This window comes from Talpa occidentalis, unplaced genomic scaffold, assembly GCF_014898055.3.
Source record: "Talpa occidentalis isolate TD23 unplaced genomic scaffold, MPIMG_talOcc4v2.1 talOcc4.3, whole genome shotgun sequence".
In the NCBI taxonomy this organism is placed as follows: domain Eukaryota; kingdom Metazoa; phylum Chordata; class Mammalia; order Eulipotyphla; family Talpidae; genus Talpa; species Talpa occidentalis.
Genome location: NW_023603184.1, coordinates 144165569 through 144188060, shown reverse-complemented (window position 1 = coordinate 144188060; position 22492 = coordinate 144165569). Strand labels below are relative to the sequence as shown.

The following is a 22492-nucleotide window of genomic DNA, read 5'->3' as shown; positions in this document are numbered from 1 at the left end:
GTACCTAAACTTACAAATGCATGTCTGTACATACACAATATGCACCTGGTCATTTACAAAGCTTATTATTTTTTTTTTCCTTTTTTATCCCTACCTCCTTCAGTCTCATTTTGGAATCTGTATACTTTTTCATTATTTTACTGTATTTACCTGAAACACTTCTCCCTATACTTCAACACGTATCTCAAACTCCACTTCCTCAAATTGTTTTTATAATCTTCTAATTCTTTAATAAATCTGTTCTCCTCCATTAACCATCAATTCCCTGGCAGCAGGGCTCACGGGAACGCTGCAGTGACCTCTTAGCAGACAGTGCTGTGCACAAGAGTCTCTATTTATTGACATGACAATAGAGTGTAAGTAAAAGAACATTTCTGGAAAATTAAATCTTCCTGAACTTGAGGTCCAGAACAACAGTCCAATTACAATGTCAGATGTAATTAAGCAGTTGCAAAACAGACATCCATGCAGGAAAGGAAACCTCTCTTGAAAATATACTTTCATAAAATTATCCCTCAAAGCACAAATAATTGGCAATGCTCCAACAAGTATTCCTAGAAGTAGGAAAAGAACAAAACAGTTTTGAAAGCAGCGACACAACATACCTGCTATACTTGGTTGCACAGCCTAGCACACCAGAGCAAGTGTGAGGCCAGTCACTGTATCACTGGCCCATTCTTTTCTCTCTCTGCTCCCTACACCAGGGATCTTTTCTTCATTTCTCTGCTTATTGACGGCTTATTTATATGTCAAGGTTTGACTCATATATCTCACTACAAAGTATTTCCTGACTCTCCTGACCAGGAGTGACTCTCTCAAGTCCTAAACCATTTTCTTAAAATGAAAAGCACCTTCTAGGGGAGGGAGCCGGTCTAACAACACTGTGGCTTTGGGGTTAAGAGACTCAAGCGCTTCTGTTTGCAGACCTGTGACAAGATGAATACAGGTGTGTCTGTGCTGTCCCCTTTCGGAAGGAGAGAGGGTCGCTCTGGGGTCCTAGCTTCTCCTTAGTCTGCTGTTGCAGCTAGCACCCACCCAACACATGGAATTAGATCTCCTGCCTCTGCACAGCCATTAAAGAAGCTTCAGATTTTCATTGTTTAGCAGAAATCAAAGGGGGAAAAATAGCTTTGTGCTTGTTCAGCTCCCGGAATTCCTTTTATTTCATTTTTTGCCTCCATGGGATCCTATTCATGTCTATCTGGCAAAAGAAATGCAAATTTTATCCATCATTTTTATTATTTTTTTTGCTTTCAATTTGGAAGCTCACAGAAATACTTTGTGATGATATAGAGCTAGGATATGTAAAGCTAGAAGAATATAACCACATCATTATTATACAAGTCAGAAGACTTTCATGGATTTAAAAAAACCCTATTATCACATTCATAATAAACTCTAGGAAATAGAGAAGAATCTTTCCTCCTAGGTTTTTTTTTTTTTAAGGATGGGGAAGAAGCAAGAACAGAAACAGAAAATCTACCTAAAATCCCCAACTGACTTTCTCAAAACTCAATGCCTTGGTGAAAGATTCTGAAAAACACTGCATCATTTCTGAACAAAAAAAAAAAAAAAAAAAAAAAGAAAGAAAGAAAAAAGGGGGTGGGAGAGCTTTGAGAAGTAAAAGCTCCCAGGACTTGGTCTCGTGATGTATTTAATTCTTACGAGACTTAGTGCATTAGCTAAATACCAGTGGAAAAACCAAACACAACTCAGGTTATATTCATCAGAATCACTTTATACCTACAACAAAATCAGAGAACCACCTCAACACGACCAGTACCTTCCACCACCAGGCTGAGGGCTTGGGAGGGTCACAGCCGGTCCGTGATCCCTGCCAAGTTATTAACTGCAGTGCTGCTACTTCTGAGATAGAAAACTCAGGTTCACGTAGTGTGATAAGATACAGAATATAGCTCACAGCAAAGTTTGATGAAATAAAATCTTTCAGTAGACAAATATTGCTTTGGTTGACAGTTTATTAAATGTACTACATTTGTACCTTCATCTGTAGTTTTTAAATCATTCACACATGGACTTAGTAAAAACGTACTTTATAGAAAACCATCTATCTGCAAAACTAAAATAAAAATAATGCACATTTTACACACATATTAGATCAACTGCTGAAAATGTCAGGAATTATTTGAATGGAGGTGATTTTTGAAATGAAGTGCTTTGATGAAATCTGACACCAGACCACACTTCAGAAGTATTCATGTTGATTGTGGATGCAAAAAAAAGTCTATTAACAAAGCTGTTTAATAGTGTTTGAGAAACAGGACAAAATGAAGTATTATTTTTCTTTTACAGATACTGATACTTTTCTAAATCAATTCTCTATGCACTTTCTCTTCCACTCAGAGAACTAGTTGTGCAGAATGATGAGGCAAAAAATTAATTTCTTTTTAAAAAAAAAAGAAACTAGAGCCTATTTACAAAACATGCAGAGGGAAAGTTTTAAGTAGGTGTTACTGCAGAACGGGTTAAAGGTGAATACAGCCGAGGGACAGAACATACCTCTACTGCTGCAAACATATGTCCTTCCCCCTCCTTTCTGGAAGAAATACATTTTCAGGGCATGGACTATAAAATGGCATACAATGCAAAGACAGAAACAAAGAAGTTTGCAAATTCTTTATATTTCCAGCTGTTGAGACAATGTTTTCGAGAGCTGAGGTTACCTCTAGCGACGAAACCAGAACCAGCTATTAAGCAGCCAGAATGCTACAGTAATTGAATACATGACCATTTCTCTTTTAGCACGTTCTTTGTTCTCCTCTTCTAGAAGTTGTAGACGTCTATTTAGTTTGATTATCTAAGTGAAAAGCAAAAACAAACAAACAAAAAAAACAGAAACTTCATCTCATGGAACAGCCAGTTTCTTATAAGACAGTACATTTTGTCAAAAGAATTAATATAAACATGTAAAGTTTCATTTGGAGCAAAATAAACAAAACCAAGTAAGGAAAAATGTTACCAATGTCACCCCTGACAGCCTAAGTTCATGTAAACACTCTCCTTCTCCCTTCTCCACATGTCTGAGTTAGCAAGGGTGTGTTTTCCCTCTTTCCTTGACTAGATAATTAGGTAAGGAAGCTGCTGCAGATGGCTGTTCTGGCAGAAAGACTGAGCACACACTCTGACAGGCTCACCAGGGCAGAGAGGATGAGGACTTCCTACCTTTTCCTAGGCCCTTTCTAGGAGCTTCCATTCCTCAGTCTTGGAGGTTCATCTTTAACCTGCTTTAAATCCCTCCTCCTGTTCACCAATCTGATTACTGAGGATGACATAAAACCAACTGCGACTCTCTACCTAAACCTTCTGGATGAAAGGCTAATCCCACTGAGAGGGCAGAACTGTCCTTGCTTGTGGGCTCCCTCTAGGGCCAATCTGGGGCTGAACAAGAGTCCTGACCACACTTACATTCCCTTCTGGGGGAAACATATACCCAACAACTGGCTAGTGATTAGGATGCCCGACCCTTTGCTCCAACTCTGAAAGCTCACCTCAGCTTCAGAGTTTATCAAAGGGGTTGGCCACCCACAGCCTTTGTTTTCGCTACAATGCCACCCAGGATTTCCCCCTTGAGTGCAGTCCCTTCTAAACCTTCTACAAACAATCTTCTTCCCAGAATCTGCCTTCCGAGAAATCTAACCTGCAGCAACTAGGTGAAAACGCTGTGAGTGCTACAAAGCATTATTGTCACTATATTGAAGAAGCTGAAGGATATAAATTTTCTTAATGCTGAGCCTTCAGCATTTCAAGGATTGAGAATTCCAAGCTGGGAGAGTAAATCCACTGACAAAACAGCAGCTGTAGAGATTATCATCAATCCGTTTTGGCAATACTGTATACACGCAACACAAGTAAAACATGTAAATGATAGTTTAACACATCCTTGATCAAAATGGGAAAATCAGTGGTAAATTGTTTGATAGATAAAATATTTCAACTCATGGGTTCCACAGCAGACAAAACGACAAAAAGTTAGGAACTATCAAATACATGAAAACAATGTAGAATCATATCCTCTTTGGCACATTTAATACCTGTCGTCTTAATGAAGCTGCATCTACAACAGTCATGTCATCTGAAGTTGTTTCAACTGTTGCATCTATGTTTGAAATGCCATACCTAGTGATAAGAAGTAAAAATATAATTTAATATTAGACTAGAAGTAAGAGCACCTGGTAAGCCATATAATGTGATATGACAAGCTCAAAGAATTGTTCCAAAGGCTGGTATTTAATTAGATGAATTACTAAAATATTTTATTCTCTGAATTGGTACTACTAAAGAGGAAGAAAGGAAAGAACTTAGGTAACAACTATCTACAATATTGGGAGTGTCAGGAAGCTTTGAAAACGAGAAGAAACGTTTAAAGACATAAAGACACTTTCAACTCAGAGGGACGGGCATTGCCATCTGCAAAGCCCTGGCTGCTGCACTCTAGGGACCAACAGTACTGAGCATCCGAAGACAAACGACACCCGTGTGCACTGCGGGGGCTGCTGAACTGGCTCTACCTAAACAATAAAGTGGGTTTACTTCTCCTCTTCTCATTGCCTCTTCCCTTCACTTCTTATTTCCGATTACTCTACTAGGTCTCCCCCAGAAACGACGATGTCACCTGGGTACATCTTGCCATTCTGATCCAGGATTGGCTCAACAGTAAATAACAAAGAGGCTATTTTTAAAATACTGGAATGCCACTAAGAATTAAGAACTCTAGAGAAAGCATAAATTAAAAAGCACCTCTTATTCAAATACAGTTATTTCTAAGGGACTCTTATTTTCAAAGGTAAGACAAAAAAGTTTTGAGAGACAAATACATACAAATGCTATTTTTCCTCTATTTTTTAAATTTATTTTATGTTTTCTTAAGATATAATTTACATACCATACAGCTCACCTCACACATTATATCCTCAATATTTTAATCCTTCATGGTTATCTCAGTAAAATGGCAATAGTAACTTTTCATAAATGGGCAGAATATAAATAAACTGAGTTGAAAAGTTACTCAGATGTAACCCACAGACAGTTGGCACATGGATCATGTATCTGAATATTTCAAGCAAGTCCTCCTACAAAAAGCATATTATCACATAAGGGGCGCATGACAAGTCCATCCAGACATGCTAAAGACATGTCTACTCAGAAACGCTGTTTCAAATGCTACTGGAAATATTCCAAAAATACTTTAATAAAGGATGTGAAACAGAATGTTTACTTCCTAATCATTCAGTGTTCACTCAGCCAGTGTCATGATTCTGAACTGATGATAACTGCACAGGTGGCCGTTTCAGCGACAGACGGCGTGAAGTCACTCTAGGTAATCTAGAGTAGACTCTAAATGTTCCTTCTAAATGTTAAATTAACTCGCTTTCTCATTTAACTGCCCCCTTTCTTCATGGGAAGAGATTAAATAGTCTCAAATACTGAGAGTAACTGCATTGCTTAGAAAAGTTTCTAAGTTAGTACATGCTAGAACTATGGGTACATAGACATCTGAGTAAACCTCTTGAATGTGAAGATGGAATTATTAAATGATTAGTGGGAAAAATAAGGTTGAAGATTCCTCTTCTTTACATTTATCCTCAAAATAAAACTCTATCTGAGTAAGAACTGGGGGGAAAAAAAGCCGCCAATGCTTCCAAGTTAAAGGGATGTGATTGAACGGAATGAAGTGTAACTGAAAGCAATTACAATGTAAGTCTTGACTTAGCTGAGGTTTCTAAGTAACTGTAAAGGAAATCTTCATTTGCAAAGAAATCTAAGGATATAGGAAAGGACTTTACCTATACACTTCAACTTAAAGCAGAAAAACACATTACCATGTGTTTTAAATTAAAATCTGAACTAAAAAACTGTAAAAATTGCTAAGCCAGATCACTGGCTGAAAACCCTTTAACAGGTAGATAAAAGGATCACAAGTATATGAGAATATACACGGGGAAAACTTACAGTGGACTCAATACACAAGTCAGCAGTGGGAAGGGACCGCCAAGGGCACACACTTCCATTTTCCTAACTGAACTGAGTATTCATGAGATACTCATGTTTCCCTCTTCTCCTGCCTAAAAGTGCATGTGCCAGCTTCCTCTCATCACACAATAATGCTGCCAGTTTTAAATCTACTGCTACAGATAATACACTGCTGCTTAAAATAAGATTCTGAAAAAATTAAAGCGATGGTCTCTGTGAGTCTCAACCAAGATTTTTTCCCCCAGGACATGGAATCGGGGATACTGGCACGTGAGGACCTTGGGCATTGGTCTGTGTGCCTGACAGGAAGAGACAATCATGCAGGCTAGGCATGCCGGACAGCGTGAAAAAGGGGCAAAAACCAAGGAAATCTTAAGTCACCAGAAGACGAAAGTTCCCTTTTCATTCTTCCTGGATTGTCCATGTCAATTTCCCCAATTTAAGATGATTCTTTGTAGACAGGAGTAGCTACACAATGAAAGGGATGTCTAGACAATTAACAATTAAAAAGGAAATGCTGGACAGAACCTCAGGCAACAATTAAGAGGAGGCACATAAAATTAGATTCAAGATCTTTTTTCCCCTGGGTTTTACCACAATCTCCCACAATCCACTGCAGCTGTACGTATCTCCATGTACACAAGACGGTAAGTCATGATTTTGAAGCATTTCCCCCACACCTGGTGGCCCGGGGTCAGGAGCGCTCAGATTCAACTGCAGTACAGCTGTGAGGTGAGAGCTGCGCAGAGAGGCAGGGCGACCACATGTGTCACTATAAATTCAGCCAACTACATACCCCGGTTATTACAAAAGTCTCAAAATTTACCTGACGTTGTCATGATGAGGATTAGAAGTGGCGGCAGCAGACCCACCCCGCAACACAGGTCTAAGGCAGGTTTTTGCGGAGAAGGCACAAGACAGAATCAGGAAACAAGAGAAGTAATAAAACAAAAGCAAAAACAAGACAAATAAGTGTCAAATAGGATTATATTGTATGTTTCAATACAATATAATTATCTTTCGATATTTTAAAATCTTTGTCTCACAAGCTTCCATTTTATGATTTTCATAAATTCAATATTTTGCAATGGGTTGAAAAGCTCAGGGAATCTGTATGCAACAAAGAAGCACCAACAGATAAAATAATTTTATTGGTGCTTATATTTTAAATTATGAAATTCAATTCTGAGGACAACTGTTTAAAAGTGTAATTTCTTCTAGTTGGAAAAAAATCACCATCCTTGGCCTTGGAAGCAGCCAGAGAACCAGTCAGTGGCACCTGCATGGTCGTGGTTGCGCATCTGCCATCAGCAACTCTCTCAGAAACGCCAAATTTGAAGGAAGCCCCCTTTCTCTCGATTCCTTCCCTCCCACCTCACTGATTTTGACTAGGGCCTGATATCTTCATGCAGCTATGTCTCTTTTAAACCCTCTGTCCCCAAGAGCAGACCCGCAAGCCTCAGTGCGGGGCTGAGGGGTCAGGGCACTGCTCTGAGGGCTGGGGGTGAACAGGCGTCTGATCTCGAGGGGCAACCAGGAGTCACATACAGGGCTGGTGGAAATGAAGACCAAGGTGTGCTGGAAAACTTTGTGGGGATCTTCACTTAGCTCAGTGCTAACTTTGGTTCTGGAGGACAATTAGTTCTCTACCCACGTAAGAGTGACCTTTCTGAATTTTAAGTTTTTAAATCAGAAAAGGAGCTCTATGTGGTCACTGGCTAATTCCCCCCAGAAGGGACCGGCAACACTAACCCGCCAGAGAGAGGATCCATATAGGATGGTAAGCATTACAATGTCTCATTCTTTAAGTACTGAGGTTTTGCTGGAATTTAAATATCAAGACAATTTTTGATCATAGTAAACATGTAATAGCAAAAGCACTGATTTTTCCTATAAGGTGGAACAGCTGTGTAATTTGGCTACAATACAAATGATTATTTTCTACTGATGAGGAAATTGTAACATTTAATTTGTACATTTCCTAAAAGCACTACTGGTGCTTAAAGAATATCCGGAGCTTAGAAGAGAAGAGATTCAGAGAATTTTAGGGGAGACGTGTCAGACCTCTAGTTTGTGGGCTAAAGAACAGTGACAAATGACATAACTCTCGAGACAGGCTTAAATACATCCCCTCCTAATAATGTATTTACTGTGGCATTGGGAAAACTGTTTCTGAACTACAATTTCACATTACACTGACATGAGAATAGCCAACTAAATGAAGCCACTGTTCTGGCTACCTACAGTTTAAAAAAACCCTCATACTAATATATGCTCAGATGGGCCTGCCGTATATAATATGTTCCACCACAGAGATTTCCCTTTAGTAATGCAGAGCCAGAAAATAATACAGTTACCTTTCCAAACGTATTTCATTTTGTCTTCTCACACTGGCAATTGACACATATAATATAAAAGTAAATTAGACAGGTATTTCGCAAAGTTAAAAACTTCAAGTACCACTTTCTACTGTAAGTATGATTTAATACATAAAAATCTTAAGTTTTATAATATATTTAGCAATTTTTTTTAAGTAAAGTGGCAAAAGGGAATGAGATCTAAGGCTCTACATGTTCCAATTTTAAATTGTATATTGACATTTTTGAATATGTATAGGGTCTGACTTAATGTTTGTTTAAAAAAACAAACAAACCAGAAACTTCTATAATAAACATTTTGAGTGGGGACAAGGAATGATACATATTTTTAAAAAGACAAATTTTACATTAACACTGTTCCAATTATAATTTCCAAGTCTAGGTCTTCCATCTAGATACTTGCAAAATTTTATTACACACTGGTTTCTGATTGTATTCTCTCAAAGCTAGTATAAGTCACTAAAGAAAAACATATAAAAATAATCAAGCCCCTTGTAAAAATAAAACTTAAGCATGCTACTAAGTATGACTAACCTGTCAATATTTAAACATGTTCTTACATAGAAACAATTTCTTTTTAAAATTTTGCCCTGGAGAGAGAGACACAGAGCTCTAGCAGCGGTCAGAAGACATGCCATGTCCTACCCAGAGAAGGACTAACTCATGATAGCATTTAAATCCAAAGGACACATTTGGTGCTTGTCCCAAGTATTTTGGTAAATTTTAGAGTTATCAGTTTTTCAAATGCACAGCACTGACCTGTGTGTAAATAAACTTCTCTAATGCATGCCTAGGAGTTTCTCTGTCTTCATGTTGAAGTTGGTTTTAGTTCATATAAGTCCTCATAAGATGAAAATACAGTACATTAAACCTTTCAAGACTGTCCCTGAAAGTGCAAACTAAAACTAGTTCTTCTGTCAAGCATCTGTGAATCTGCATTATCCTATAGTGAGGCAGGCAAAAGTTTTTTCTTTGTCATTTTTTCTAGCTTAATTTAAACAAACCTAATATGAAGGCCTAAGATGACAGAGAAGATATTTCATTAGCACAGCAGCCAATAGTAAAATAGAATGGAAAAAATGATGTACAGAGGAAGGAACATAAAAGCACTTAAAATTTTATAAGCGGTATTATTTTATAATCATGCAAGTAGAACATTATCCAAATTTCACATTCCTATTTCTTACATCTGAAAAGCAATGCTAGGCAGTTCTCGTAGTAGAAACAAAGACTGGGTACTTGAATTCTGGTTAAGTCTTGTTCAACATTTAGATTGCAAAATATTTAAATTTGATGAAAAATTAAAAAAAAAAAACAACCTTGCAATAATGAAAGCATAATGAGACGTTAGCCCTGCCATGCTCTAAGGTAACAACTAATGGTGTGTAATCTAGAACAAACAATTATTACATAACCATTTTGTGAATTTTTAAAACCATGTCTAAATGAATAAGATAACTCCCTCCTAGAAAAGGGATTTCTGAATTATCAATTCATTATACTAACAAAATAAAATGAAACTTCACTTAAGACACAAAGTTTTCATGATAAAACGTAAATTTTACAATAGTAATAATGTCTGGTTTAGTACTTTTGAACTTGAGGCAAAACTTTTTCCCATTATTGAGGGGAGAATCCAATTATTTTTACAAGTTTCATATCTCTGCACTTAACGATGTATGTGCTGGGAGGTGGGATGAATAATTTTAATGTATTGAGGCTTTATCTCTTAGCTATTATTTAATTTATAGGATTTATAAATATCTTGACATTCTTCACTGCATTTGATAAAATATAATTTGACTTAATAATCTGGTTTCTTCTAAGGAATTAATATAATTTAAAAGTTAGAGTATACCTGTTGAAGAATAAATCTATTTTGAGGAGGAATAAGCCTCTGAAATATTAAGTTTTAGGAGTGAGCACCAGCTGCTTCATAATCACTCTTTGGAAGGACTCCCATCACACTAATAATTTGAAACTATCACCCCTATATTATAAATAAAGGTGGGGAAGGAGAGAGTCCTTCACAAGAATTGAGGAAACTATAGATATTATCTCCCCTCCCCTTTTTTAACACAGATGAAGAAAATGAGGCTGAGCGCTAAGCAACTGTCCAAGGCCATCTCACAGCTAACTACTCAGTGGGCTGGATTCAGAATCGGACTGATCCCTGAATCCGTGCTTCTTCTTCTTTTGAACCACGCTGCTTCCTACTGGATATTATTCTTGAAGCTTCAAAGAGCATTAGGGGATTCTCATTCTTTGACTAGGGGAATTATAGAAAAAGTATCCCCCTGAGCTTTCTCTTTTGACCGCTCTCTCCGGTACAGCTTTAAGTCCTCAGTCCCAGAAACAAGCACGCTAGCATGGGCCTGCGAGTCTCAGAAACACAACGGTTTGCACAAGTGCTGGGAAGCAGGTGCAATGCCTGGGCCTTGTGTGCAGCTCACCAGCACTCAACAGGATGTGTGTGCAGAGCAACCACAGGTCTTACTCTTCCTAAGGTAAGAACAGGCTTACTGGAAGGGCCGATATCATTTTATGGGGAATTCTTTAAAATGCAAAAATTAATAGTTTATTAAAATGATCATGAAAATTCAAACAGTGATTCAGTCACTAAATGTTTGGAGTAGAAATGAAACTGACTGTACCTTTCCAATGCTGTGCCAAGCTCCCCATATATTTCAGCTTTTGAAAACACTGTAATAATGAAGCCAGGACCAAAAGTATGAATGGTAGCAGAGAAAGTTATTTGTAGGAACATGTCTAAGTATACTAGGAGTGATTTTACTTGGAGATGTCCAAATGGGAGGGAAAGTATGAATACTGAAAAATATCACTATCAAAAAACAACAGTACCTGGGATTCCCAATATAGGCCTAGAAATCCATAACTAAGAGATAAGAAAAAAAAATTTCCTGGCAGCTACACTGACAGCAACTTCTCAGATTTGCTTCATTAATACAATCACATCAGCATCATGACTGATTTGATCAAGACTCACTAAAGAAAATTAGTGTCAGTCCAATATCCCACTCCCAATCCAACAATATCCCGCAGCATATCCCAAAACAGAATCAAGTACTTAGAACAGATCAACAAAACTTTTGAAAAATTTATACCTCCTGTGTAACTGAATATTCTTCCTGACTGAAGAGAAGCTAACAGAATCTTGTGAAATGTGAATTTTGGACAATAATTTCAAATTAAAAGAAAGCAAAGCAAGCTGTTTTTAAATCATTGCATCTCAGAAAGAGACAAAAGGTGCAAACATAAAAAGAAGACACCACAGTCCACTAATAACGAGCCAAAATGTAAGCAATAAAGCTGCCAAGAGTCACTGAGGGCCAGTCACCTGCGATTTTCATCCAGCACATCCAAGATCTGCTGGTAAGCCCTACGAGTAGAAGACTGGATAAGCGACAAAATGCCACGAGCAGAGGAAAGATTAGCTCCATCTTCAGGTAACATATGGGGAGGACAGACCCGAACCTGCTGCGATGGTGTCACACTGTTTACACAGGCACAGCAAACGAAGAGAAAAACACTCACGTCAGATTCTTATAAAACTTCAGCTAAGCAGTTTCCCCAAACTTATATTTTAAGAGTTAGTTTTTTTCTTGCCCCCGTTTTCCACCCTTCATGTATCCCCTAAGTCAAACCAAAGAAGCGAATAAACTTTGTTTATAAAAACCATCTACAATGTAGCATCTGTACTCTGCAACCTTAAACATCAAAATAAACATACTCAGTATGAAATAACTTTGGAGGGAAGAGAATTATAGCAGTGAGTGTGTTTAACCCCGGGTTGTGGAGAAGCAGCATACTTTATTTAGTATCTATGTTGCAATTCAATAAACCAAACCTCTAGCAACACTGCACTGCAGCTTCCGGGTGATCAGAAGAGTAAGAGAATTCTGGAACACAGGCATCACAGTTTAAACACCTGACTTGAACCTGATTCCATGAAAATGCCACTTCGGATACTTCACAAAGACAATGAAGCAAGCTGAATTTTGATGAGTAGGGGAAGCAAGCTGAGTTTAGGAGAAGTAAATTTAAAGATGAATTAAAGTTTCAGAAAGTTGTAACAAAGGCATTTTGATTGCTTAATTATAATAAAGCATATGCACTCCAGTTAAATAACTAAAACATGAAAAATGACTTCCAATTCTGTGATTACAGTGAAAGGCAAGGACACTTCTCAAAATGCCAAGATGGCTGTTAAACAACCATTTCTAGGCCTCTCAGTGAATAATCTTAATTATTCTCCAAGACATGAGCTGAAATTCATAGTTCTTTGGCTCCACTTCCAGGGCTTCTTAAAAGCTGAATGCATTTAAATGAAGAATTTGACAGTTCTAATGCCACTCTTAAGACTGGTGTCAGGACTGCCAGAGAGGGGTTAAATGTTAAAGCATGACTGGTCTTGTGAGGTGTTTAAGAACTGAACTTGGCATCTGGTTAGTTACAGTGAGAGGTTTGTTACAGTAAGAGGAAGACTGCCGTCCGGGGATGCAGACTCAGCATTTTTTCAATGTCAGGGCAAAATACCTCAGACTAAACCTCAACCTTATGCACTATGTTCAAAATAAAAGCAGAGTGGAGGACAGTGAACAATTAAAGAGAGAAAAGCTTTTAGTTCAGCTTATATAATAATCTCTTCTACTGTAACTTAAATTATTTGTCTGGAAAAGCACAAGTTGAAGAACACTATACTTTGAAGACTGTTTTGAAAGGACAGTTATCATTTAATATTACTCCCAGAAAACTTCTCTGCAGTTTTGTGAGTAACTTTGACTATCTTGACAATCCAAAGAGTAAAATACAAAAAATATGAAGACTATGTGTTCCAAAGACTGTAAAAGATCTAAGCTGAATCTTGGCAATTGAGAAATTAATCTGTCAGAGTTGCTTCACCATAAGAATTAGGCTTAAAGGTTTCAAGAAAAACACACATTTTTAGATGCAGGCTCATGCAGGGTTACCCCACATGTCTCTCGAGGGATGAGGAATCTTCTGGAATATATACTAACAACTGACCCATGGCATTTGGCACACTCATTTGGTTCATACAGGAGAATAAACAAAGTAGTGTATCTGAAACACAGTCTCTGCACTAGCTTATACTCACTGAAGTTCTAGCTCTTTGTAAGAAACCAGACTGAATTCTTATTAGAAAAGGTGACACCAGATTCAGGGGGGAAAAAAATGGCCAGTTCTGCATCAACAAAAACAAATAATCCATCTTACACTCTTCTTGATAGATCTGCCAAGGTAGCTGGCCAGGTTTACTCAGGCAAGTTTTTAAAGACTAATCAGTACAATACCTATTAACATAATTAAAAGTTTTGTCTTCCCATTTTGAGGTTTTTATTGAACACTTCACATATTCTGTGTTAGATTAGCTATTCAAATATATTCAAGTTTAAAATTCTATAGAATTTTACTTTAGAGCAAAAAGTCAATAAACTGGACCCAAGTCATGGAAAAAACTTGATGAATTTTTGCCAATTAAAAATTGAAAGGAGGGCCTCCTTGGTGACGCAAGGGGTTAAAACACAACCTATGAAGCTGTCCACGGCCATTGTAGCATGGGTTCGATCCCTGGCCAGGGAGCTACCCACATGGCATGGCAGACCTCTCCTGTCCCGCCTGCTGCTCCCCTCAGTGGTGTATTTCAGTCCATCTGCCTGTTCTGTTTCCCCACTCTATCTCTGGTGGGTCCTCTCACCACCGCCCCCCACGCCTCTGACCTGTACCCCAGTTCTTGTTTGCATAAATAAATCTTTTTAAAAAATTGAAAGGAAAGAAGGGTTACTTCCTTTGAGAGAAATCATTTCATCAGAAGCAATAAGGAATTGTGTAAGTTCTAATAACACAAGTATCTTCTCTCCATATACAGGAAATCAAGAAGATACTTTTAGTCAAGCATAAACTAACTTCAGATTACCTGCAAAGAATTCTTAAGCTGGAATGTGCAGAAGGTTGGATTCTAAAACAGTCTCTAAGATCTCTTCCAATTCTAAGAGTCTATAAAGTTGGAGTATGGTATTAAATGGGGGAAAAATAACCCTGAATTGTAACTTCCTAAGAAAAAAATATTTATATGGAAAGATAAAAGGTGAATGAAATCTTTATCAATACTAGCAGGTACTCATTTCCTCAAAGACATTAAAAACACCTTTGGATTTCTGGTTGTTTGTCAAAAGAAAGACAGTTTCAAAGATTAAGAAGAAATACAGTTTTTCATTAATTTACATGGCAGTCCTCCATAAACAGCTAAAACATAATAGGATGTATTTTTTAAACTGAAGGCAAATTTTGGTAGCACATGTTGAGATTAAATGTCCTTGACTGTTAACATTTACTTCTTCCTAGAGATAAACTGAATGAAGTCATAGCATGACTCAAAGTGCTCTAATTAGAAGCAATAAATACTTTCAAGCAACTCTTTCTTTTTTAAAAACTGTAAGCAATTGTGCAAGTCTTTTTATAAAATAAACTTGAGAACAAGAGTAAGTCCCAGTTTAGTTTTCAGAGAGCTGCTTGCTGGACTGTCTTCCACTGCCACCGACTGGAGGCAAACAGCCTTACAGAGTGGAATTTCATCCCTGTCCACTCATTCTCTCAAGGTTTAGTGTTTATTTTTGTTTTGACAAGTGAACTAATATCAAAGTAAAAAAGTGACTATGTTACAATAGCACTAGATTATTTAAGCAAATGTTATAATATTAGTAATTTAAATAAAAATGCACTTTGATGATAAATTGATCCTAGTAATATTATAAAATAGCAACATCTCAACTGATTACTACATGAATGTTAAATTAGCAAACACAGAATTAAAATCTTAATGAAAATCTGTTTGGTATAACTGTGTCATTATCCACAGCCACTGTCAAATCCACAGCCAAGCAGCAGTTTCTCAGGGGTTTTCAATGGGACGTTTCTCAAACTGTGACGGTAACATCTTTGGTGAGGTCCCAGCCCCTTCCAAATACCAGTAAAGGTAACATTATGAAAAGGTGAGACAAATTTTCACTGAAAACCAATTTTATCATTTCTCCTGAAAATTTAAATAGAAAACTTTAATTTGTTGCCACTTCCTATGGGAATGTATCAGGTCCCAAAAGCCTAATAAGAGAACCAGAATAAAAGAAAAAACATGGGTTGTCAGAGTAGTTTTTTTTCTGCATTAGCTGTTGGATTCTTATATATCACATCCCATGAGAGGTCAGTCATTCCCACACCTTATTTTGCCACACTCCCAGAAAGAGTGGGCTTAATGATCTCAAAACATTTTTTCAAGGACAATTTAATCTATGGAATTAAAAAAAAAATCCTCAAATGACAAACCACAATTAGGCTCCAGTCTCCTTCAGGGTCAAAATAAAACAAGGCAAGACAGTGTGCTGAAATTTAAGCCACTGAACTTGACTTAAGTTGAATCTGTAGAGACTGCACCAACCAAAGCAAAATAAAGTGTGAAAGGATGCTTGGTCCTTATGGATAAATAATTGATTTTACTTTCACCACAGTCCCTAAAATAGACAACTTTCTTAGTAGACTATTTTTTTCCTTAACAAAGTGTATGACAGTTTGAGAAATCCTGAAACAGAGCTACTAAATAAGTCAAATGGTAAGAAGGTTAGGTTATTATACGCCAATTACCTGTTGAAATAGGTTAGTACAACACAAGCCTATAAAATTAAAGCAACTCCTACTTGTGAAAAGCAGAGCAGATAAAATCTTACGTGTACTCCGGTGCAGAAATCGATGCCTGGAACCTTGAAATTTTATTTCTTGGGGCAGCATCTGATCTGTGCCACCTTAAATAATAATTACGCTTCTTTTACATATTCAGCTTTTATTAATACAAATAAAAAGCTAGATAGATTCTACTGGTCAGAATGCATTTTTCTGTCAACAGCTGACAATAATTGATCCTATTATTTCTTGAAAGTAATTAAGAACACAAGGCCAGTGCTCCAACTCTTACGCCCACGTATGCTTCTATTCATAAAGCCAAGGAATAAAACAAAGTGAAGGGAGGCAAAGGTTCATGCACAATGACACATAATGGCACCTTACAAAGAAAAGGCCAAAGTACACTGTAATGTAGGTAAAATATACCTGTAATATAGCAATACTTTCTTCTTTACCACATTACCAACACTGAATACAAAATATGCTTATTACATAAAATACCTACGAGTTAGTTAAATATAAATTCCTAAAGATGAATTCATTTATAAGTTGTAAAATTAATAATGGTATGAGAAAAAAAGGCATGGTTATATTATTAACAAAAAGATGGTTAAGTATCTTACCAAGAAATAGTAACACAGGTAACTATCATAACAAAAAGTATCGTTTAATAAGGTAAGCAGTACCCTGTGAAAAAATATAGTTAAATATCCATGTTATTTTTACTACCAAAAAATTTACATGAGAAATCTTCAGTTTTATCAAACATGCAGAAAATGTCATTTAGGCAATTTAAATGGAAAAAAGCATTAGTAGGCACTGTTAATCTTTTCTGTTATGAGGAACTATGCTATTGGTACCTGCAAAGATAGCTACAAATTAGATATTTACTTATGTATTCATGAGAAAACAAAGCTGGTGCTATACTAAGATAGTCCTGTTTTAATTTCACTGATATAAAACTTCAAAGTAACTAAGGAACTATATAATAAGCCACATCTTTATGTAAGTGTATTAGAAACCTCTGTTGCTTTAAAAAGTTTGATTACAAGTAGAAAACATAGCCCACAGGTGCATGGTTAATTATTCTCAGAGATTACTGGTACCAAGATGCTACCATAGCCATAAACTGTGTATTCTTTTAACCATTTGGAAATATTCTAAAAAACTGGATTTCATGGGCTGCCTGACATCCCTGTCAAACAGGTACCTTCAGGGAAACACAATTATTAAAAAGAACTCACATTAATAACAGTTCATCTTTTCAGGTTAAGACTTCCGTGAAGCAGCTATATATTAATTTTAACTTACTATAGGATTCTCCAAGGAATCAAAGTATTATGGTTCATTGCACCTGCACTACAGAAGACTTTACCCCTCTATATTATATTTTTATATTCTTATATTCTTCAGTCCAGGTCCAAACTACAACTTGACATGGTTTAATATAAATGGCATACTGTATTCTACCCTATATTGTATGTAAATTTAAATGTTTTACTTTTATCTAGATTTGCAAACTCTTAGAGAACTGTATCACCTCGATTTTTTGGCAGTTCCCAGAATAGCTGATACGATGCCTGGTGTCCCATGTGTACATGAGAATTTAATGAAGAAGAAATATTAATTTACATAAACAATCTAAATTATTTATTTGAAAAACCACAATAACCAATGATTTTGATTTAAAATTCTGACAAGTTTTGAAAGGGATATTTTATTTGTAAAATAAATAAAAGGGATTATTTTATTAACAAAATAACAGAAAGCACTTTCCTGATGCAACACATCTAATAGTGGATTATTTTAAGATCAGGATAGAATATTACCTTATGTTAAAAAAAAGTGTAAACAAACAGTCCTTTAAATAACACACTTATATTTTTGGAAAATGAAAGGGATCTGATAATTCAATGACTTAGTAGATGACAGACCTGAAAAATAATCCTGGAGAGCAGAAAAATTTTCTACTTGCCTAGGCTACAATGGTTACTATGCTCATGGGAAACAGCACTGAAAAGGAAGTTACAACCTTAACACAAACCGAAAAACTTGAAAATAAAGAAATTTCCTTATCAAACATTTTCCTTTTCTTTTGTTTGGCATAAACATTTTTGAAGGTTGTACAGAAATGAGCACTTATGTTTATTAATTTTTCTTAAGAATACTTCATAGGAAATTCCCATGATAAGCAAATATACTATATAAAAAACTACCACAAACACAGAAGAGAAAAATGCTCCTGAAAAATTCTCACAACTAACAAAAACGGTTTTTAAATCTTAAGGCTATAAGAAATACTGCAAAAATGTAAAATGGATGTAAATATAAAACATTCTACACACTCAGAGGTTTATTTACAAAAAATGAACAGACAATAGATGGAGAAATCTATGGAAGGATATAAAATACTTGTGGCTCTACTCACATGGAATCAGTTCTGACCAGCTGTCCATTTTGGCGAACAGCATTTTCACTCATAGAGCGCTCTCTTTTTAGCCTGCCAACTGCACGGATCTGAGAGACACAAAAAGGGGAAGGAATAGAAAATATTCTTAGTAGGTAGTAGCTGCACAGCATTAAAAGAATCTTAATCCAAGGCTACTCACAAAATTTGTAAAGAGCATAAATTAGGACTGCTCTATTGTAGACAGATGTGGTTTTAAGCCCTACATATAATGCTGATAAACTTAGGAATGCTTATTTACTTTATGGAAAGATACTTCTGGTTTCTTTTTAAAGCATCAATCTCGCTTGACATAAATGTTGTTATTTTTGTTGCTGATAATTTATGTACCTAATGTTATTTAAGAACATTTTGAGTTTTTAAAGGCATATATGTTTTAGAAAATGGGATGTTTTGTATTACAAATAAATGTCCCTGGCTTCTGGGGTGCAACAAATTCAGATTTGGTTAGATTAGACTAAAAAAAGGTCTTACTAGCTTAAAGGTTTTGGCATTCCAGTAAGAGCCACACTCTCCCCTCCCATATGATCTTCTTATAAAAATTTCTTTGATCTCTTTCCATTAAGGGATGGGATTGCTGTTCCCTTCCCTGGAAATTGAACAGGCTGGTGATGACAACAGAATGATGTAATGTGACTTCGGAGACTATGTCATAAACAGCAAGGCTTCTGCCTCTTTTTCCCAGGATGTTCTTGGCTGAACTTCAACATGAGGATCCCAAAAAGCCACATGGAAAGGCCAAGGGCAGGTCCCAAACAACAGGTAGTGCCATCTTAATGTGAGTGAGTAAGCATTCCGGTGGCTGTAACCTTAAACTGTCGCATCACCCCTTGTCTTTGAGACATCATGGATGTCGCAGAAATAAGCTTTCCCCAGTATGCCTGCTACAAATTCTTAATCCACAGAATCCATGAGCAAAATAAGTAATTTCTGTGTGTATGTATAAGTGTAGGGTGATCTATTACACGGCAACAGATTAGGAGAATGGGAATCATTACCTCTCCTCATTTAGAATTTTTTTTTTTTTTACCAGAAAGTCATGGCAACTTCATAGTTAAAAAAAAAAAAAAATTAAACCTTAAAGGATAACTGGTAGGTGAAGTAACAGACTCAAAACTTCAAATTCTCAAAAGTGCAAGTCAGTGTTTATTGATATAAACTTGGGGGCAGGGTGTCAGGTATATTATAAGCACCATCACATCAAAATAAATCTTACATTTCACACCAAAAAACTGAAAACCAGACCACGCAGCACCTAATTTCAGAGCATGGTTTAGATTTGGTTATGTTGTAAATCATTTACCCATCTAAACTAAAGAAAAAAAGTAACTTCTGAAAACAGAAAAGGAGTAAGTTTGAAGCCTACTACAAGAGCTCTTTCCAGCTAAATCAACAAATTATTTCACAGTAATTACATGTAAAACAACACTTCCATAGTCAAGTATTTCCCCACAGCGAGTAGGGCTGGGCTGGTAAGTGAGAAAGCACCCATACTTGCCTTCCTACCTACTGTGCAGCTGTGCATGCTATCCCTAGAGAACAGCTCTTCCATGCTGTAGGCATTAATATGGATTCTTTCCTAAACCAGAACCATTCCTGTTGCTCTATGCTGAAAACTAAGATAAAGCAGGATAGGAAGTGACAGGAGAAGACACATCTGTCTATGACATCAACACAGTCTGACAAACGAAAGGATCCAGTCTAGTGTTATGATCACCATTTGAAACCTGACTTAAAAGATATCTTTTATTTTTTTAAGATTTATTTATTTATACAAGAACTGGGGGAGGGTGAGAGGGGTCACCAGAGACAGAGTGGGGAACAGAACAGGCAGACTGAATGAAAGACACTGCTGAGGGGAACAATGGGCGAGATAGGAGATGTCTGCCACGCCATGTGGGTATCTCCCTGGCCGGGCTGGGAATCAAACCCACGTTGCAGAGGCTGCGGACAGTTTCACAGTGCTGCGGTCAACCTGCTGCGCCACTGGGGAGGCCCAAAAGATATCTTAAGAAGAACATTAAGCTTGATATTATTCTCATATGGGAGCGGGGGGAGGGGGGCCGTACTTAAGACAAAAGCATATATTGTTATGCCTTCCAACATGACCACTTGTATATTATCACGCCACAGAATTCAGTCACTGGGGTGAGAAGGAACACAGTGACTTTTTAAATATGGTCACCCTTTAGTTTACAGTGGTAGTGGTGTTTTCCTTTTGATTTCAGGTTTTTCATTTATTTTTCAAATTAATTTTTTTCCAGCTTTACTGAAATCTAATTGACAAGTCAAGATTTGTAAATGTGCTTCAGAAACATCCTGCACTGATTATCTATTAAAACATAAGCATAAAAGGGGTCGCCCTGGTGGCACAGCAGGCTGAGCACAGCGTTGTGAAGCTGTCTGCAGCCTCTGTAGTGTGGGTTTGATCCCTGGCTGGCCAGGGAGATACCCGCACAATGCAACAGACCTCTCCTGCCTCGCCCGCTGCTCCCCTCAGCAGTGTATTTCAGTCAGTCTGCCGGTTCTGTTCCCCGCTCTGTCTCTGGTAAATCCTCTCACCCTCCCATGCCTCTGGCCTGTACCAGAGCTCTTGTATAAATAAATAAATCTTTAAAAAAAAAAAACAACAAAACATAAGCATAAAAATTTCTATTCACTCTGAGGTTGAGAAACAGAGTCTCATAATTTTGGGAAACTTTGTGGATGTTATTTGGCCGCAGAGTCATCTGTGTCTGTTAAAAGGCATAAAACTCCCCTCTGATGGGCTTATGCTCTGACCTACACTGACTGTTCATAGGATCCTGGACAAGTCAATGCCCCCCAGGCCATTGTTTACTGGTTCTATCAACTGATCCTTGAATAATGAGGGTCTTAAGAGTGCAGGCCCCTCACTCTACCCAGCACAGTCAAAATTGTGCATATAAACTTTTAACTCCCTCCTAGAACTTTACTAATAGCCTACTTTTGACTGGAAGCCTTACCAATGACATAAACACTCCATTAGCAAATATTCCGCATGTTACATATATTTCATAATGTATTGATGCCAATAAAGCCAAGGGGGGAAATGTTATTAAAGCAATCATAAGAAAAAGCAAATATATATATTCATAATACCCTAAGTTTACAGGAAAATCCATGTATAAGTGCACCCTCACAGTTCAAAATGGTGGTATTCAAGGATTAACAGTATTTAGAGTTTATCTCCTCCAAGAATCTTGCTCAGTTAGCCTGGCATTTTTCCCTTATACAAATCTAAAATGCTGTTTTAAATAATAGTTCAGAGGTGTGAATTTTTGAATTTTTTAATTGAATGGAGTTACAGTAAGGAAACAAGGAACGCATGTCAGTAGTGAAGAGAGCACACCAGTGTCGAGAGGGCCATGTAGCAGACACTGCCCAAAGAAAGTGAGTGCACAGCTCTGCATCTTCCATGGTGGATTCGCAAGTACACGACCGAGTTCTCTTTCCCCAGTTCTCTCCCTTTCGCTCCACTCTGTTCATTGCAGTTCCACTGCTCTTTCCACAGATGAGGGGAAAGGAACAAAAGAAACCATAATCAACTTGTGACCAGATCCCCATTCATCAACTTGTTGATTTCTGAGCCACTGCAGAGCCTTTTCAAGTATCCATGGAGTCCTAGGAATTCTGCATTTGTTAGGATGTGTCATACGGTTGGGTCACTCATTACCCCTCAGGTCAAATACTTTTTTTACTTTACATTCACAAGGTCGTCATATCAGCTGAACTAGACCATCATATGACACTAATAAATAGGCGCTGGATTAGGCATCCAGAGCTTCCAGTTAGACAACATGACTTTTGTGTCATCCCTCTTGAAAGTTTTTAAGGCAGCTGCTTTTCAAGTGTGATCCTTGATGAGTCTTTGTTCTAGCTGGGCCTAGAGCTAGTCCTTGAGCTCCAGATGTACATCGCATGT

The 22492-nt window shown here is 37.2% G+C and overlaps 1 protein-coding gene across 11 annotated transcripts in view; it reads right to left on the bottom strand.

The window, feature by feature from the left end:
- Positions 1 to 2504: 2504 nt before the first annotated feature.
- MFF (mitochondrial fission factor) overlaps positions 2505 to 22492 on the bottom strand; it is a 30948-nt gene continuing 10960 nt past the window's right edge. For 2 of the 11 annotated variants that reach the window (XM_054700122.1, XM_054700124.1), the window contains 6 exons: positions 18511 to 18599; positions 11728 to 11883; positions 8349 to 8381; positions 6818 to 6877; positions 4053 to 4137; positions 2505 to 2818 (listed from right to left, as the gene is read on the bottom strand). In XM_054700122.1, coding sequence (XP_054556097.1) covers positions 2687 to 2818; positions 4053 to 4137; positions 6818 to 6877; positions 8349 to 8381; positions 11728 to 11883; positions 18511 to 18599 — 555 coding nt within the window. In that variant the 3' untranslated portion in view covers positions 2505 to 2686. Of the gene's footprint in view, positions 2819 to 4052; positions 4138 to 6817; positions 6878 to 8348; positions 8382 to 11727; positions 11884 to 16129; positions 16205 to 18510; positions 18600 to 22492 lie in introns of all 11 variants that reach the window. The other 9 variants (XM_054700123.1, XM_037524155.2, XM_054700125.1 and 6 more) reach the window with 9 other exon arrangements.